This window comes from Callorhinus ursinus, unplaced genomic scaffold (assembly GCF_003265705.2).
Source record: "Callorhinus ursinus isolate GAN/ISIS: 27379988/994484 unplaced genomic scaffold, GSC_fseal_2.0 scaffold5, whole genome shotgun sequence".
Classification (NCBI taxonomy): domain Eukaryota; kingdom Metazoa; phylum Chordata; class Mammalia; order Carnivora; family Otariidae; genus Callorhinus; species Callorhinus ursinus.
In genome coordinates this window covers 47,534,394-47,554,689 of record NW_027397067.1, presented here as the reverse complement: position 1 = coordinate 47,554,689, position 20,296 = coordinate 47,534,394, and the positions used below count along the sequence as shown (strand labels likewise).

At 39.7% G+C, this 20,296-nt stretch overlaps 1 protein-coding gene across 3 annotated transcripts in view; it reads right to left on the bottom strand.

Moving 5' to 3' along the window:
- GRHL2 (grainyhead like transcription factor 2) overlaps window positions 1-20,296 on the bottom strand; it is a 155,065-nt gene that overhangs the window by 102,033 nt on the left and 32,736 nt on the right. For 2 of the 3 annotated variants that reach the window (XM_025871495.2, XM_073893053.1), the window contains exons 2-3: window positions 8,108-8,303; window positions 2,840-2,907 (exon numbers count right to left, since the gene is read on the bottom strand). In XM_025871495.2, the coding sequence (XP_025727280.1) occupies window positions 2,840-2,907; window positions 8,108-8,303 (264 nt within the window). Of the gene's footprint in view, window positions 1-2,839; window positions 2,908-8,107; window positions 8,304-20,296 lie in introns of those variants that run through there. The other variant, XM_073893054.1, reaches the window with a different exon arrangement.

Below are 20,296 nucleotides of genomic sequence, written 5' to 3'. Positions count from 1 at the left end.
TTCTTCCCAGAATAAAGCTCTCCTAGCTCCTCTGAGCATGCCTAACTCTCAAGCAGGACTATGTATTTTTAGCTTTGATTTCTCAGACAAAACCTCAAAGTGAATGAAGCTTGAGGAAAGAATGGTTTCACATGAATAAAGCCAACAGAAAAATACCTAAACTTCTTGGAGTCTGTCACAAATCTGTAGAAATCATTCTAGAAAGTAATCCTTTAAAGAATAAAACTGCAAGTCTACAAATATTCTGCTTTAAGCAATAACCTGCTTTCATGGTCATAGCAATACAGTGACTCTGTATATAAGACACAGCGAAAATTAAGAAGTTATGTTTAATCTGAGTCCAGTTAGCTAGATGATGCCAAACCCAGACCACCCATTTATGTCAGCATTTCCTAAACTCCATTGTTTAGAGCATTGCATGGAATGTTAATAGATGTTCCTCAAAGAAAGGAGTCCGTGATAAAATCAGTATTTTTTTAAAAATTGCCATAACAAAACTAGCCTATGTGAGCCACAAACATCATGAACACAGTAAAGGCCCCCAGGCATTCCTTCACCTGTTTAATTATAACCCAGAATTTCCCAAACTAATTTTACTACAGACTCTTTTGTGGACGATTAACTATTAATACTTGTGGATAATGTCCTGTAGGTTGGATGTAAGAGGGGCTGGTCTACATTGATTAGCTACCAAAGCAAGTGTCCAGTTTCCACTCCTCTGGACTTGGCACAAGCACAGACTTACTGCCTTTGCCAAAATACTCAAAGTTAACCAACTCCTCTACAGTTAAGAGTCCATTTCAGGCCAAATATATTAATTCTTTAATTCATGCAAAACACATGAATTCTAAACAAGAAACACAAGTAAAAATATTTGGGGCACTCTTAGAAACAAACATAAGTGAACTACAGAGTTGTATAAACCTAGTCCACTCATCGTTATCATATGATGAGGGAATATTGGATGCAACATCACTCTATAATATGTACCCGCCTGCAGTAGTTTTAGAAGTTAGAGAACTTCAGAAAGACATCCAAAAAATGGATGATCAGAACAAAGTAAGAATTACTGAGAGCTACTGACTCACCTGCAATAGAATTTAAAATTGAACTGAATATTATAACATGAGAAAAAATGCAACACTAAGAATGGTGCATTAAATATACTTTTAAAAAAATCTCGATCATGCTATTGAGATTTTCAGTTATTTTTCCAAGTACCAACTTCTATAAACAGACAGATGATAGCATGCTAGCACATAGCACCTTAACTCATGAATATACTGCAGATCAAATGATATCCTTCCAAATTACATTCAACCAGAAGTCTACTAAGTCAAAATTAATCTATACAAGGTGGTTTTGTCTACATCTCACTGCCAATGTTTTTGAAGGTGTTCCACTGAAATCACAAAAATAACCATTGAAATGTGATGAGGGGCTGTCACTCTTTCATGTTGTTCTAAAAGATGTGTTAACAAAAAAATGGTCTCTCTTGTCCATTATGATGCAGACAGAGCACATATCTTAAACATGTTTTCCCCTGACCCTTCTATGATTACTAGTATACGATTTAGCAGACAGCACATGCTTAGCTTAATAAATGCTGGCTAAAATGGAGGTGAAGTCACAGGACCTGAAGAGTGCCAGGTTCTTTCTCCCTGTCATCACTGCTACCAACTAGGGCCCCAGGGCCCCAAGACAGTGTGCAGCATCGGAAGATCCCTTTGAAACTGCAAATCAGATGCAGACAGGCTTAATCTTCGCTGAGGGTATACTCTGGAGATGATGCACAGCCCAGGGCTGCTGGCTGGTGGGGTGGCTCCGCTGCTAGTCATATGACAAGATCATAATGTCATTAAGCAGTTCCTCTCAAGGGCAGGTTAAGAGTCTGATGTATGTGCTAGCAGGGAATTTCATTTCTCCTGGCTTCTTATTTCCATATGAAAGAATCACCAATAGGAAAACACTGTGGCTTCTCTCCATTCCTATGCAGGAAAGAGACAGATTTGATTGATGGGTTTGGGAGAAGTAGCTAAGTAAGGTGGTTCAGTCCCTTCTGGTTCCCTCTTTAGGTCTGGATCATCCTGGCCAAAGAGAGAGGACTCTAGTCACTGCTGCCATACCACAGTGGCCTGTCCCCTCGGGGAGGCCTGGAGGCCTGCCTGAGATTGGGTGAGTAGACATATCTAAATCAGGATGGACATGTTACAAACTGTAGATTCAAAAATCTCGTTCTCTGTTGGCTTAATCAGAAACAAAACTGATTTTTTTTTCCTTTTTAATTTCAATCTGTCTGTGTCTTGTTTTTCAATTGGTTCTTGATTCAGGATTGCAGGAAAGGGGTGTCACATAAAGATCTCCTAACATCTTTCTTGCCCCTGCACCCTCATGGTGTCTGCTGTTACTCAGGGCTCTCTCCAGCTGCCTCCTGGGGTAAGAAACAGTCCAGCCTCCTTCCTCTGCCCCTCATCAAAAGCAATCTCTCCATGGCTCACTCCCTTAAGGGCTTGATTACAATTATCCAGCCATGGGACTGATCAGAAAAGTTCACCCCTAAATAGGCTAGCTTGCCAGCATTTCACCTCTAACCAAGGATTTTCAGCCTTCTTGAAAGAGGGTGTATCAAGAGCCTCTGGATGCACAACCAAATATGCAATTTGCTCTCCCTATGGAGAGATCCAGTTTTGGTCCAGACTCTAAAAGACAGACAGAAGAAGCTAAACTTCTTGATCCCATCTCCTCTCAAGAATAAAAATTATAGTTTAACACTGTTGTTTTCAAAAACATAGGAAGAGTTATTTGGAAGCCAGGCATATTCCTTTACATAACACCATACCTTTTATCCTGCTCTTCTTGGCTGTCACTTGCTTTGCTTACAGATAGCAGCCTCTTGTCTCGAGGAACCTAGAAATATCACCAACCATCAGTCAAACTTACACAGATGCAACTGTGACTAAGTGCAGTGCTAGAGACCAGCATAAGCAAAGCAACTGAAATGGAATGTTCTCTGGGAAAAGGTGGCAGATTTGCTATAGACAGGTAATGGTTAAAGGTGAGTAGCATAAGTGGCAATGACAGTGGATCAGACACAAAGGGGTGATGATCAACAGAAGGCCATAATGATCACAGTTCTGCTGTGCACCTGCCGACATATGCAACTCTGCCTGGACCTGACCACCCCCAAGCCCGCCCCACCTTGGGAGTGAATGAGCAGAAAGGAGCACTATGAGTGGAGGGTGAAACTGGACCCTGGAACAGAGAGAAATCATCTTGGATTTATAAGAAGCATCCTCTCAAAGAACAGGGACAGACCCTCCACTCTGATAAGGGACTTCAGGTGCTGACAGAGAGGGGAGCAAACTGGGCACAGGGCTGCACTGTGCAGCAGGAGAGGAGCATCTAACACCTGGACCATCCTTTAACCACCACCCCTCCGTAGCTTCTAGCCTTGCTTCCACAATTTTTCTTCTAATGCACTTCTTTATTGCCTTTGCAACCACAATGCCAACACATTACCTGAAAGATGAGTGAAAAAGTGCCACTAGAGAATAGAGACACCCCTACCAGCTTCATTTCTGACCACCATCCAACCGTCCTACTGCAGCATGGATCATTTGCTTATCTCTGCTATAGTTTCAAACACATGAATAGTAGGTTTAGATTTGTTTGTGTGGTTGGCTGGTTGTCTGGATGTTTTGTTTGTTTTTATTTTTGTGTTTTTTTGCTACATCTCCACACCTTCATGCTAGCCAAACTCCTTTGCACCCAAATGCAGCCTTCATTACGTTGATATAAAAGAGCCTTTATGAGAAGCATCCCTCTTCTAGATTCTTCTAGAAATTCTTATAGTTTCCACTCACCTGGATACATATGCAAGCCCAGTCAGCTGGATGCGGGAGGCAGCATAGCAGGGTAGCTACCAGTCAAGACCTAGACCTGATTGTCTGGGTTTGAATCTCAGCTCTAACACTAACTAAACTCTAAACCGTGCTTAAGGGCAGACCTATGACTCAGTGCTTTTACTAAAATTAAGTGAGTTAATTTTTTTCAAAGCACTTGAAGTATCTGGTACTTTATAAGTATTTGTTAATTAAGAATAAAATAAATCAATTTTAAGTCTTTTGTTCACATGTCAATGTTGAGGGTCTACAATGTGCCAGGCATTGCTAAGTGCTAGATGGAAATGAGCTGAATGAAACATAGCTCCTACTATCAACTGAAGATGACAGATAAACATAAACGTTCACAGCATCATTATTCACAATAGCCAAAAGCTAGAAACAACCCAAATGGCTATCTACAGGTAATGAATAAATCAAATGTGGTATATACATAAAATAGAATATTATTCAGCCTTAAAAATGAAATTCTGATACATGCTCTAATATGAATCTTGAAGACATTTATGCTAAATCCCATATGACTCAAATCTATCCACTTCCCTCTGTATGTTTGCCTCCTGGTTCAGCCTCTGACATCTCTTGCCTAGGCTGCTGCACCGCATCCCAACTGGTCTCTCTTCTCCTTCACTTAGTCCCAGCAAATCCATTCTGGATCCACTAAGAAGATCCAGACTGAACTTAAAAATGCAAGTCTAATCTCATTATGCTCATACTTGAAATTCTTCGATGCTTTCCATTTCTTGAAAACATGGCACCAAAAAGCTCCTACCTCAACTTTGGCGGACCCCATCACTGCCATGCATATAGTCACACTGTATCTCAAACACACAATGCTCCTTCTCTCAGCAGAGCCATCAAAGTGTCCTCTCTGCCTTTGGATATCCATTCCACCTCCATATCTATCACCATTGCTGGACAGTCACAGCTGATTAGTGAATATTTGTTGGATGGATGGATGGACAAATGGATATACAGATGGACAGATAGATAAATAGATGGCTATATAAATGGACAAACAAGCAAACCAACAAACTGGTTTCCAGCACTACATGGTCAACAGAACAGATGGGAACCAATTAGCCAAAGAAGCATATTTTCATAGAACTAGAATCAAATAATAATGAACCACCAGCTCCCTCAGGGGAAAATGAAGTAAGATTAAGTGAGTCAAACCACTTCTAAAATTCACTAACTAATGGAATTCGTTCTGGTTTTCTGTCATGCCTGAAATTCATCAAAAGTTCATACTTGACTTTGGAGCTGCTATTGATAAGTAGCTTGAACTGGATAGAAAACCGGGCTTATATTTGAGTCCCTAAATTTTGAGAATTCTAGCAATTTGGTTATTTTTAATAGATCCCATTTAATGTGCTTTGGATTTTTAAAAATTTGAACCCATCTTTAAATGGGGGTTCCAAAAGAACAATTTCTAATGGTGGACAGCTTATAAACTGAATTGTGCCCGAGCAAAGTTCATGTGTTAAAGCCCTAACCCCCAGTGTGACTGTACTTGGAGAGAGGGCCTTTCAGGAGGTAATTAAGATTAAATGAGATCATAACAGTGGGGTATACATGCAGAAAGAAATATACACCCACATATGAGGACACAGCCAGAAGACAGCCATCTGCAAGGCAGGAAGGAAGAGAGACCTCACTGGAAAACAACCCTGCCAGTACCTGGATCTTGGACTTCCAGCCTCCAGAATTGTGAGAAAATAAATTTCTGCTGTTTAAGCCTCCCAGTCTGTGGTATTCTGTTATGGCAGCCCCACAGACTAATAACAGCATAATGGAATGGAATTAGGAAATACACAGGATTGTCTTGTGACCTTGAGGAAATCCCACTTAGTGGCCTGAATTACAAAATATAAAACCTGATAGGTTTCATTGCAGTGTTCCTGTGGTGACAGTTTAAAAATGTACATGAAACGACTTTGAAAGGTATGAAGTATTATACCAAGATATGCCTTTGCAGTTTCCAAGGACAGAGATCGCCATTTCTTGAGTGCCTGCTGTGTGTCACACACTCATCTCTCTAACAAAGCCTACTACTGTCCCCTGAGGGGCGACGTAGTCCAACCTTAGGAGTGAGGAAAAATGGTGTATTTAGCACTTCCAAAGAGGTATAAAAAAATCTATAGAATTTAAGTGATAATATGGCAGTAATTGTTACAATAATTTAACTTCCCAACGCAGACTCAAAAAATAGAATCTCTTTTTTCATTAATATTTTACTTCTTACAGAAAGAAGGTCTATTCTCAAAGTAGATTTAACTTTGTTGCAACTTTAATACCATCATATGTAAGGCGTGAATGTCGGAGATCTGACTAAGGCCTGAAAATGACCATTTGCACACGGTTTTGAGAAACAAGACTAATTCTTTAATGTTTAAAATGTTTCAAGCAAAAATATAATAAAGTTTGTGTGAAATAAAAGGAGCCATGTAACTCTACTTGTCCACACAGTCTCAGGAAACATTTTATTTAAATATTTTATATCTTAAATTAATAAATTAATCCTGAAAAATATTAATTCAACAGAAAGAGTTATAGACTTGGCAACACATTTAGTTGTATATAAATTCCCTATTCTGCATCTCAACGTATTTACAGACAGCAATGTTTCAAATTTCCTTTGAATATCAAAAATATGCAAAAGGAACGGTAACTAGGTACTATATTTACTAATAATTATCCTCTGAACCTACGGGAAATAAAATACATGACTTTCATATGTTACCAAGTATTTTGCTTTGAGCTTTACTTCTCTTTTCGTTAATATAGAAGAATTGCCATCTAATACAGATATCTGAAATGATGTCCATTTCACAGTGATGGAATAAAATCTATTTTTAAAAAATCAGAACAACACATGTCTTCAAAATATATCTTGATATGTTTCTTCAATGTCTCACAAAACTATCACCTAACATATTAGTTTAATATAGTTATAAAAGCCATAAAAGGAAGTTGTCATGACCCAAGTGATTTACATCAGGGTCACATCAATGGTGGGAGATCTCTGGAAAGTATGAGAACTCTGGTTTAGGAGCAAGACAGGAAACAACATGACTTGTAAACGTGGAGACAGCTGGAAGGACAGAGAAAGCAGGAAACAGGGAGGAAAACAGGAAGAAGAGACTAAAGCTGATATTAAAAGAATTGTTCCTCTTGGGTGATCTCATGATGGAGAGAGGGGGAAGGTGGGGACTCAGTGCTTCTTCTAAAATAAAGTGTTCACTGTGCCCAACCAGCAAAATAAACACAGCCATTCTCACCTTTGTGCCAATTCCCAGCATAAGCCAGCAGTGTTTACAATCAAAGCTGGCAATAAATCTCCTCATTCAGTAAATAAGTGTTGATTTTTTACACTCCACCAGTGCTAAGGGAGCAGGTCATACCTTTCTAAGAGACAGACCACTGTTTCCCATTAGGTTTCCTGAAATACTCCTATTTTGAGGGTATTTTTGTAATGTAAGTGAATTACATTCATTTTGTTTTAAAGGTTTTTCAAAATAAATATTTAGTACCCATCAAAACAAATGGAAACAGGTTTATAACAAAATTAGGTTTTGGAGTTGCTCCAAAAGCCTACCACAAAACACTCACTGGAATATTCCTTATAAAACTAAAAAAATCTAGAAATCTAGAAATCCTCAATGTTCTTACAAAATGAGAAATCGAAAAGCAACCTAAATGCCCAATAACTGAGCGATGACTAAATTAAGGCATAGCCACGCAATGTAATTTTTTTAAGTAATCTCTACGCCCAACATGGGGCTCAAACTCTCAACCCCGAAATCAAAGAGTCACTTGCTCTACTGACTGAGCCAGCCAGGTGCCCCTGTGATATTTTTATTCACCAAAAATCATCAAGTGAAAATGGCAGCAAGGAAGTATTTGCAATACGGTACGAAGTAGGAATTACTTGGAGACAATATGTACGCATGTGAACAGAGGACACAGAAATAATGATCCCAAAATGAAAACTTCCTCTGGGTGGGTGGTGAAGTTGTGCTCCATTGATGGGAGAGCAGGGAGGCAATGAGAACAGAAGCAGGCTGAATTCCAAAGCGAGCGTGGAAATACTCTGTTCTCTCCCCTCTTCCCCCTTCCCCCCCCCAGGAGGAGGAGGAGGAGGAGGAGGGGAGTCTCTGGGGGCAGGCAGAGGAGGGAGACGGGACCGGGACCGCGGGATCTACCTTGTAGTAGTCGTACAGCAGGCCCAGGGCAGCAGCACTGTCCTCATCACCATTAATGCTCATCATCGCCTTGGTGGCCGCTGTCAGGGGATTCTCCAAATACGACTTCCAGGCTTCATCCTCACTGGTGTAGGCTCTTCGGGTATTGAACGGAGGGTCACTGGGCATGGGCACTAAGGCCACCAGTCGTTTATTACTTGAAAGCAAGAGAAATGTGAGGTTCATTATCAGGGCAATTTTCTTTTCCACTAAAAATACACCCATTACATGGTTAATCTGTACTTCCCTAGCATGAGGAAGGAAAGGTTAAAACTAAAATGGCTGCCACACTGCATTTAGAAAGCCCCTACACCTCCAGAAGTAAAAACGGTCTTTACAAGGTTGTGTAAGTACTATAAGTTAATCCCCTTCACACCTGATATTTTCCTATTGTCATTCTAGGAGCCAAATCATTCTTATTTGGCTGTTATTTATTAATATTAGAAGGCATGTGACCCTGTGGGAAACAGGTTTCATTTGACTCTGAGTTGTAATTATAAGTAAGTATGTGCAATACATTAAATGTAATCAATATGTTAGCAATTACTAAAAAGTTTTATCAAGTTTAATCTACATTTGAAATTGCTTGCAAATAATAAACCAATCCAAGTCTCTTAATTTAAAAATGGCAGTAGAAGCTACTTTGTAAATAAGACATATTGCTGATATGCTGCATAATAAGGATATGCAACACCCAGACTCTATATGTGAATCCCATGTTGTCACAGGATCGTACTATGTTTAAATGACAGAGAAGCTCCAGGTTATAAAATTCTCATAGAGAGTGAAGAGAGTATCTGGAGAATTTTCAGTAGAGACAGAAAGAGGTTGGAGTCATTTATCAATCCTAACCACGCCAAACTTGGGTAAAGTAGCAACTGACAAGGCAATTTCTTGCAGAGGATGTGGCAGTGACTCAAATACCCAACACCTATGACAGTCCTCAGCAGCTCCCTGGGCCGGGATCCCCAGTGTAAAGGAGCCTGGAGAGGCTTTGGCACTTGCCTCCTGGCCCTCTACTGTTTGTTCATTGAAACAGAACCAAAATGTAACGATGACATACTGTATTTCAGTAACAGCTATAACTCATAATAACATAACATGGACAAGTGACAGGACTGGTGAAGGCAACACCTGAACTAATGAATGTAAAGTCAGCCACCATGGGTCCTCTATAGTCACTCAGCTCTAAAAAAAGGTAGGTACCTTTTTGCTGACACTCCTATGGGACCTTCCAGTGGGAGATGGTCTCTCAGCTCATTCTACGATAGAGAACTAGCATGCAGTCCCGAGAAAGACTGCGTTGAGGGCCCTTTCTGTGCTGGCATGGTGACATGCACTGGTGTAGGGTCAGAAAATGACACTGTCATTGTTGGTAAGATCTATCAGGGAGTGAAGGTGGGAAATCCACATTTAGTGGAGTGGAATCCTGAGCTAGACAGTCACCAGGCCCCTGATTCCAACTCTGCCAGTGGTTTGGTGAAACCGTTTGCGAAGAAAGAGACAATACTGACCCAACTGCAAATGAAGCAGATTAAAAGGGTCTAATGATGTTCCTGGAAGCGAAGGGGAAAAACCCTGGTGGAAGGGTTTACTAACCATGAGGCGGGGTGGTGACATGGACTAGCAGTGGGTACTGGAAGTGAGTTCTCGCTCACCATTTACAGAGGTAGAAAACCGTCTGAGTTTCAGCTTTTTCTTGCCTTAAATAAGGACAGCACTACCCACCCTACTTAGCTCACAGTGGGATTCTGAGAAGCAAATAACATAATGGAGAAAACAGAGCTCTGCAAACTGCGCTGTGCTACACAAATAGAGGTACTATGATCACTGCACAGTTCTTCGTTCCTGTGAAGTCTGTAGGTGCACCAATTTTTGGTAAAGTCAGTTAGAACTGAAAGGTATTAAAAGATAACCATTTTAGAGCGAAACTGAAGTTGTTCACTTAGCAATATTCCATAAGTATTTACTGTGAACTCAACAGGTACCAGGTCTTATGCTTGTCATTGAGGATGTGGTGGCACACGAGACAGACCCCATCCCACTGTCCACACAACTTGCAGCCCAGTGGAGAGAAGGCACCACCATTACAAGGGTAACAGGTGTGAGAAAGGGAAATGGACAGTGTCATGAGGGTACATGACAGAGGGGACCAACCTATCCAGAGGATCAAAGAGTAGCTGAAGTTTCGACAAAGATCTGAAGGTAGGAATGTGTTGTTAGTCCATGCTGAAATGGGCAGATGTGGGAAATATTTTGTAAAGGGAAGAACGTTTTGGTAATTCGGAATAATGGAATTTTCTGACAAAAGGAGCACATTCATATTCATTTTGGAGTCAGCTACAGAAATTTATATACTCTAACAGTAAAATAGCATTTTCTTGTTGTGAAAATTACTCATTTATACAGGATAGGTTTGGACTTGGGGACAGAAATGTTGGTAATATCCTGAGAGTCTATCAGTAGAAGAAATGAGGTCTCTGGGGAGAACCAAGAGAGCAGAGGTGGTGAGCCCAGGTGTGGCAATGCTACCACCACTCCTGCCGCACTGTTTAGCTGGGGCCACCCTAGATGATTCCACCACTTAGAGGGGGAGGCAGCAAATTCTGAAACCTAATCTGTGCCCAGGAAGGTCCAGCCATCACGCACACTCCCTAAAATGCTCAGACCTATAGGAAGCAATGAAGAGCTTCATGTTATTTGCAGTGACCTCATCATCAAAAAAGATGTGGATCATATTCTCTTTAAAGACTGAGAGAAGTACATATTGCCGGGGGAAAGAAGGTGTTAATTACAACACTGGCTAATTTCCAAAAGTTTAGCAGGAAGTGCCAGGCTGAAGGAGAAGAGCCAACTCCTGGTTTACACTAAGTGGTGTGTCCTGATTCACTGGAAAGATTTCTCTTCAAGTCTTCCTTCTTTTTTCTTTAATTTTATTTTGTTATGTTAGTCACCATCCATTACATCATTAGTTTTTGAGGTAGTGTTCCATGATTCATTGTTTGTGTGTAACACCCAGTGCTCCATGCAGAACGTGCCCTCTTTAATACCAGTTACCAGGCTAACATATCCTCCCACCTCCCTCCCCTCTAAAACCCTCAGTTTGTTTCTCAGAGTCCATAGTCTCTCATGGTTCGTCTCCCCCTCCGATTTCCCCCCCTCATTTTTCTCTTCCTACTATCTTTTTTAACATGTAATGTATTATTTGTTTCAGGGGTACAGGTCTGTGATTCCTCAATCTTACACAATTCACAGGGCTCACCATAGCACATACCCTCCCCAATGTCCATCATCAGCCACCCCATCCCTCCCACCCCCCACCACTCCAGCAACCCTCAGTTTATTTCCTGAGATTAAGAGTCTCTTATGGTTTGTCTCCCTCTCTGGTTTCATCTTGTTTCATTTTTTTCCTCCCTTCCCCTATGATCCTGTCTTGTTTCTCAAATTCCTCATATCAGTGAGATCCTATGATACTTGTCTTTCTCTGATTGACTTATTTCACTTAGCATAATACCCTCTAGTTCCATCCATGTCATTGCAAATGGCAAGATTTCATGTTTTTTGATGGCTGCATAATATTCCAGTGTGTGTGTGTGTGTGTGTGTGTGTGTGTGTGTGTGTGTGTACACCACATCTTCTTTATCCATTCATCTGTTGATGGACATCTTGGCTCTTTCCATAGTTTGGCTATTGTGGACATTGCTGCTACAAATATTGGGGTGCATGTACCCCTTCGGATCACTACATTTGTATCTTTGGGGTAAATACCCAGTAGTGCAATTGCTGGGTCATACTGTAGCTCTATTTTCAACTTTTTGAGGAATCTCCATACTGTTTTCCAGAGTGGCTGCACCAGCTTGCATTCCCACCAACAGTGTAGGAGGGTCCCCTTTCTCCGCATCCTCGCCAACATCTGTCGTTTCCTGTCAAGTCGTCCTTCTTAAAGTCCCTATTCCCCCCTCCCTTGCTGAGTCTTCTGGATTGCCAGTTTCATTGGTTCCTAGCACAAATGTTCAGTCATAAATTGACTGATCAGCCTTTCCCCTATGATGAAATGGTTGATGAATCTGTACATGATTAGTGGAAAGAAATATTCCGGGAAAGCACAACTTTACTAGCTGTTTCTTTTCACATTTTTGATGGCCAAAGGAGCCTTTTATGCCCTTTCCTTTAACTGCATAATGACTTTGGTTTTCTTTTTCTTTTTTTTTGTGTGTGTGTTTCTTTGTTTTTTTGTTTTGTTTCGGTTTTGGTTTTTTGGTGTGTGTTTTAACGTTTTGTTTTTTGGTTTTTCTGCTTCACAGATTATAATCTCTCTGGTACAGAGCATTGTTGAATAAAGCTTGGTTTAATAAAAACAGAATAATCTCTGGTACACTAAGCAAACATGTAGACTTATAAAGAAAGGAAAGTTTAACAAAGCAGATTTTACCAAAGTTTGGAACACATTCTGAAGCTGAGTTTCATCATCCTTCTTTTGGATCGGCAGCTCTACTTCAGCTCTGGTCAACCTTTTAAGTATTCTTTTTGTAGCTTTAGGTATGGCATGTTCTAGGCAGCCTCAAACACAGAACCATAAACAGCAGCTATAAACTTGATCCCTGGTCCTTCTTTGGAGAAAAGTTTAGATTAATACCTGAGAGCATTCACAGCAAGGCTAAAGGCCATGTTAGCTCACACATATAACTTCTTGTTCTCATTTTTTTTTCTTTAATCCACTACTTCTCTTTGTGGATGTTGGGAGAACAGTTGAGAGATGAGTCATTAGCGGAAGTAGGGAAAGAGGTGGGGCAGTCATGCGATTGAAATCACAACCCAGGAGTCAGGAAAAGCTCCAGATCACTCCGCCAGAGGCAACCTACCATCCCCTGTAAGCAGTAACAAGAGTCTAATGCAGGAGTGCTTTGCTAGGGAGAAGCTTAGAAGCAGCAGCGTATCACATCTTTACCTTCTAAAAATATGTGTTGTAATAATCAATAATCCAGACATAAATCTATTGCACTTGGGACCACAAAACAAAAATAAGGACATGACATATTCACACAAATTACCACTTTTGATCCATTTCTCATCATTCATTTCTTTTGTAACTCCTAGGAGGTTGCTGGGTTTTGTGCTTTTTTGTTTTATTTTGTTGTTGTTGAGGGGGTGTCAATCCAGAGGAAGGGTGATTTTGGAGTTGAATAAATCTCAGTTTTAATTTCAGTTTTGTCAATTATTGAATTTAAATGAGTTATTTTCCTTCTCTGAGCTTCCATTTCTTCGTCTATAACGTGATATTAATCTTTCAGAGCTGTTCTTAAGGAATAACTCTGATATTCACAGACCAAGTGACTGGCACATTACAGATAATAAATTAATAACAGTTAAAAGTTATTACTTCTCTTTAGAAATGGTTCTGTTATTTTTCTGTTCAAAATCCAACAGACTGTTTTCAGTTTTTAATCTCCTTGAATTTTCTCAGACATTTCTTACTTCTGTAGAATCTTGCCTTGCCTGGCTTCCAAGACATTGTATGAAGGTGGTTCTCCTCTGCAGCCCATCATTCTTCTAGTTTTTATTCCACCTCAACTCTCCCCTTATTCCTCTCTGACAATCCTGGGGCCTTTGCTCTTTTGTCTCCATTGTTGATTCTTCTGACTTTCATGGATCCTCTACCTTCATAACTAACAGATGTATATTGCCAGAGAGCCAGTTTTGCACTTTCTGCTTAGCTGCTCTGTGGTCAGCTTCAACTCAACATATCCAAACTAAGCTCATCATCATTTCTCAGTTGGGCGCTTCTCAGCCGTCATCTGTCCCTGGCCATCCAGAATTAGATTTTGTGTACTGGTTTAAAATACAGACTCTGGAGCCGTATCGCCAAGGTGTAAATCCTGGCTGCACTACTTATTAGCTGTGTAACCCTGGACAAGTTAGTTAATCTTTCTATACATCAGTTTCCTCACCTGTCAAATTGGGATATACCCCCAAATGAAGTAGAATAATAATACGTGCTCCCTCGTATTTTTGTCAGAATTAAATACAGACACAGTGTAAAAGCTGCATACATGTTAGCTATTGTTATTTCTCTCCGTCCCTTCTACAGAATCCATTACCGTATCCAGCCTCACAGCTTTAGTCTTCTCTCTTCCCACCTCCAGCTAGTCTCCCTATCCTTCAACTTTCCCCTCTTCAATCCATATTGCAGCCCTGCGGAATAATCTTCCTACAATGCCTAAGTATGAGTTGGAGCTTCAAGTACCATACAAGGAATGGGGGGAGCTATATTTTTCAGGTTTTCATAAAACCAATTTATAGCATATTTGTAAAGTTGATTGTGAGCAATAAAGTGCTACACAAATAAAAGTTGCCTTAATTTTAAGAAGCATAATTGTAAATTTAATTTAACAAGCATTGATCATATCTAAACTTCCTCTCACCTCCTAATTCTCACCTTCAAATTAAACAAATTAAGGATTCATTCTTCTATTCTCCTTCAATGTGAGCTATATCACTAGGAAACCAAGCAGATTTACAAGCAGACCAAAGGCAAAATGGGGAAGACTAAAATCCAATCAGTAAAGGTCCAATACCCATGGGCTGTTCTCCTACCTATTGTCCATCATTCTCAACATTGACCTGAGTTGGGGGCAAAAGGATTCTTCCACCCAGCACAAGCCACTTACCTCTCTCTCAGAAGAAGTGTAACTTTTATAGAATTCTCAGGATTTCATGTTATATCCTCTACTTCAACCTCCTCCCTCCATCCCCCCAACCTCATCTCTTTCTTGTTCTCTCTCTCTCTCTCTCTCACACACACACACAGTCTTTATCTTAAGATAATACGAACTCTATTCTCCACATAGAATATTTTATCTTATACTCTGAGTGTTCAGCACTTGGGTTTAGTCTTCATCTACTCTAAAACCTTGTAGCTGATCTATTGTACCTCATTACTGGCATATAATCACTTCGGCTTCGCAGGAAGGGGGCGGGGAGTGGGGGGAGGGCAGCAATATTCAGACCCTAAACTTAAGAGTAAAGTTTCAAGAAGTGACAATTATTCTTTCTTTTGGAATCTTAGCATTCTCTCCATTACCAAAATTATACTTGCAAATGGAAACTGATGAATCAATCACTCTAGCCAGGGTTAATGTCATGATTTAAATGCCCACAATGCTAGTCATTTCACTGCTGTCTACCTTCAGTAATATCCCTCCTTTTGGTGCTTGCTAGAGGAAATCACAAGAGATAGCAGATAGGAAGTATCTACATGAAGCACTTGTTCTTAATGACTCTCACCTTAGCCCTTGACCTAATCCATATAGAATCTGAGGGAAATCAAATGAATCCACAAGCCTGGGGTGATACTGATAATCTTCATATTAATGATTGTTATGTTTTAAAAAGAAAAGATCCAATTAATTCAGTGAACATAGTATGATGCCCTCTACCATGTAAAATGCATAGCTTTAAAAATAATAAACTGTAAAACAAAACTTAAGTTTATTGAAATTAAGATGGTTTCATTTTAAATACACTCATTGCAAAATATGCTGATTCACTGGTTGACACATAATACCTCTCCCTCCCTCTTCCTCCCCTCCTCCTTCCCCTGCCCCCCCTGCACCTCTCTTTCTCTTATTGGTGCCCCGGCTTTGCTAGTGCCCTTAGTCCACCTATTAAGTAATCCAGAACTGAGACAGAGAGGATTAGGAAAATAATTAAGAAGCAGAAAAGGTACAGCATAAAGCATGAGAAACAACCATAAAGAGAAAGATATCACAATGGGAAGTGGAAAGAAGAGGACAAGAAAGAATTACAAAATGAAAAGAATTTGCAGAGAACTCAATCTCGGATATCACTAAAACTGGTTAATGTGTGTGTGTCTATAAATCAAAATTCAAAATGTTAACAGTAATCGAAGGTGAGTTTTTATTTGCCTCTACTTGTACATTTTTCAAATAGTGTTCAATAATAATAAGTCACACATACTTACTAAGCACCTCCCATATGCCAGGTATGAGTTTTCTAAGCCCCTAACATGGGTTAACCATTTATCCCTTACAATAGCCTCAAAGTCAGGCATGGTAATGAGGCCCTTTGCACATATGAACACGTCGAGCCGGAAGTGCTAAATCATCTGCCCAGGGTCACAGGGCAGTCTGTTTACACCAGAACTGCATCCCAGAGTGTGAGCTCTTAAGCATCTTTCCCTTTGGCCAATTCTTGACTATGCTCTACTTTCATAATCAGAAAAAAAAGTCACTTGAAAAGAGGGAACTAGAAAACAGTCTGGATGTAACAGTCCAATATGACAAGGGATTTCTTACACGGAAGTAAATGAGAGGATGTCCGAATTCAGGGTACTAGAAAAATTGCTCAAAGGGGAAGTCAATAAGGTCCTTGAAAATAAAGACAACATGTTTAAATTATTTGTAGAATTCCAAGGTACTAACTAAAACATCCTGCAGACTGCATATCATATCCAGCAACACAAATAAATTAGTGGGGAGGGAGGAAGGGTAGCAATTCTTCCTTATTCATCTTCAGCTTGACATAGCTAGAGGCCATCTGTTTTTAAATGTCCTGTGAGAAATGTTAAATAATTGAGATGACAGAAATATAAATTAAATAATTAGAATATATTAGACACACTGTATTTAGATAGCAAGCCAAAATACAATTTTTAAAGGAAAAAATCATTTTCAAACCAAATTAATTTTACAAGTTAAAAAGAGAATCAATTCTTTGGAGGAACTTACCATGCTCAAATCTCTAGCAGAAAGAAACAAAATACAAAAGCTTCTTTAAAGGCTGCAGGACAGACTTCCATCTCAAATCATTCCATGCGTGTACCTCTATCTTAAAGATTTCCCTGAAGTGAGAGAAGTAATCATGTATATAGCCAATGTGGAAATAGAAATTTTAGTGCAATTCTAGAAGACAGAAAGCAAAAGAGATTGGAATAGAGGAGAAACCAAAATCAAGAAGGCTGCACCCCAACTCTGGTACAAAAGGGGTTAATGTGAAAGTGAGAACTGGTTTTTCCCACTGAGCCCAGAAAACTGTAATACAGAGTCTTCAGCATCCATGACCAAGCCAGTCCCTACACAGTGTACCCAGAGGAACTAGAGGCAGCATTGACGTTTTTTTTTTTTTTTTGGAGAGAGGGCCGTTGAGCATGGGCATGCGAGCCAGGTGGAAGATGGGGTACAGAAGGAAAGGGAAAGAGAATTTTAAGCTGACTCCACACACACTGCAGAGCCCCACACAGGGCTCCATCTCAAAACCCTGAAATCATGACCTGAGCTGAAATCAAGAGTTGGATGCTTAACCGACTGAGCCACCCAGGCACCCCAGCATTTACTTCTTAAATATAGAAGGAGTCAGCCTCTGGGGAGCCCTAGGACCAAGGAGAGAAATAACTTGGTTAAATGCCTAGAGTAACTTCAAACTACCAAATGGAAACAAAGAAAAAAAATTCAGCTTAAAACAGGAAAATCCTCTAATGTGTTCGATCCCCACCTTACCCCCTTGGACCTCACTTGTACATACACGAAGGAATCTTCCAGGTACCCTCAGCACCTGTGGCCACTCCTTCCACTAAAGAAAACAGCCCACCCTGGGAAGAGTGCACTCCACTCAGCTAACAAACCCCACAAGCTCTGATAAGTGAGTAAACTCTTCACTTTTAATAGGAGAACTAAAGATCACTAGATATTTAAGGAAACCTAACATGAATGAAAGAACCCCAAGATGAATAAAACAGCTTATTGATGAGGAAAATAATTAATGTTGGATACAAAAAATAATGTTAAAAAAAGATACTGCACCTACAAAGCAAATGCAGGTTACTATGAAAAGGAAATAATCACAAAACAAGATACATAATTTCAGAAATTAAAAAAAAAATTGTATGAGGGTCAAATTGAAAAGAGCAAAAAAATTAATAACCTGAGAGATCAAAGCAAGGAATTTTGCCAATTTTTCAAGAAAAAAAGGGAACTATGAGATGTAGTTAAAAGGCATACAGAATAGATTTAGGGGTATAATGTTCGATTAACAAGAGTGACAGAAGAAAGCAATGAAGATGATGAAAAGGAAAAATAAATAATCAGAGAAATACTAGAAGAAAATGTTCTCCAGCTGAAGAAAAACTTGAGTCTTGAGAATGAAAGGCTCCAGAGTGCTGGAAAGGATAATAAAAAGACACACATCTATCCATATCCTGCAAAACTTCTTTGTTAAAAATTAAATGGAAAATGCTACAAGTGGAAAAAAAATTAAGTAACTTCCAAAAAAACAAGAAAGAGCCAACCAGTCACCTTTTCGTCTGCATCACTAAATTCTGCAAGACAAGAGAAAAGACAGGAATCTGAACGTGGATTTTGTGTGAACACAGCAAAAGATCGATTCTGTGTGATGGCAAAATAAAGACATGTTTGGATCCAAACATCCAATATAAAGTCATGAAAGGATCCAAAACCTATTCTACTCATACATTCCTTTTGAAAGAATTATGCCTCAATTCAAAGTAAAAAAAGACATTCATGGGTAGGGAAGAAAAGTGACACAGCAATCAGAGTATCAAGTAAACCAATAAAATATTAAATTCATCATAAATAATCTCAGATCATGGAAATGAAATTTATGCCACTAAGAAATGATGTATGGAAGTGCTGAATCATATCGTATACCTGAAACTAATATTACACTGCATGTTAACCAACTGGAATTTAAATTAAAACTTTAAAAAAAAAGTTTATCTGATAGGGCGCCTGGGTGTCTCAGTCGTTAAGCATCTGCCTTCGGATCAGGTCATGATGATCCGATCGAGCCCCACATCAAGTCCCCCATCAAGCTCCCTGCTCAGCGGGAAGCCTGCTTCTCCCTCTCCCACTCCCCCTGCTTGTGTTCCTGCTCTCGCTATCTGTCAAATAAATAAATAAAATCTTAAAAAAAAAAAAAAGTTTATCTGAGAAAACATCTTCATGGTGAGAAAATTCTCATTTTAATTACTCCATCACTTTGGATTATTAGAGGTACTATTCATTTTGCTAAGACAAAAAAAGAATAAGACCAAGTTCAAATGAAATATCTGAGAAGTAATAGGAGAGCGGCTGCTTTAAAAGTATATTGAATATCTTGTTTTAGGGGCGCCTGGGTGGCTCAGTCCGTTAAGAGTCTGCCTTCGGCTCAGGTCATGATCCCAGGGTCTTGGTATGGGCCCAGCATTGGGCTCCCTGCTCCCTCTGCCCCTTACCCCTGCTCATGCACAAGCATGCACGCGCACTCTTCTCTCTCACAAATAAATAAAATTTTTTAAAAAACAGTGTTTAAACAAATAAGTGTGTGTCAATAAGTAAATAAGGTTATGAATTAGAAAAATAAAAACAACATTTGCAGGTGGAACCGTGAGTGATTTCTCTCCATTTAGATTTTATTTAATATTGTTTATGCAACTGAATATAAATGGAAGAAAAGACCATCCAGCTGATAGAGAAGTACTGGACTGAAGGAATTAGCTTTAGGGAACTAATAAGTTGGGCATTTTCCTCTTTGTGGCATCCAGAATTCTTGATTTCCCTTTCTCTGCTTCACACATAAAAGCTGGTCACAGCAACGTTTGACTCGTCGCTCCAAAGCATGAGGCTTCTATTGTGCACCTTTCCCTCTTCACCCAAATGGAAAAGCTCCCTCTGATTCCTTTCAAGAATAGATTTCTACCCTGTGAACCCTCCCAGTTTGTGACCAAAAGGTCTACTTAGAAGAGAAATGACATTTTAAAAAGAATCTCATATTTTATGCAGTTTGTTCCAAAACTACTTGGAACTAGATATAATCTACATTATCTATGTATTTGTTTGTTTTATTATGTTATGTTAATCACCATATATTACATCATTAGTTTTTGATGTAGTGATCCATGATTCATTGTTTGTGTATAACCCCCAGTGCTCCATGCAGTGCCCTCTTTAATACCCATCACCAGGCTAACCCATCCTCCCACCCCATTCCCCTCTAGAACCCTCAGTTTGTTTTTCAGAGTCCATCGTCTCTCATGGTTTGTCTCCCCCTCCGATTTCTTCCCCTTCATTCTTCCCCTCCTGCTATCATCTTCTTCTTCTTCTTCTTCTTCTTCTTCTTCTTCTTCTTCTTCTTCTT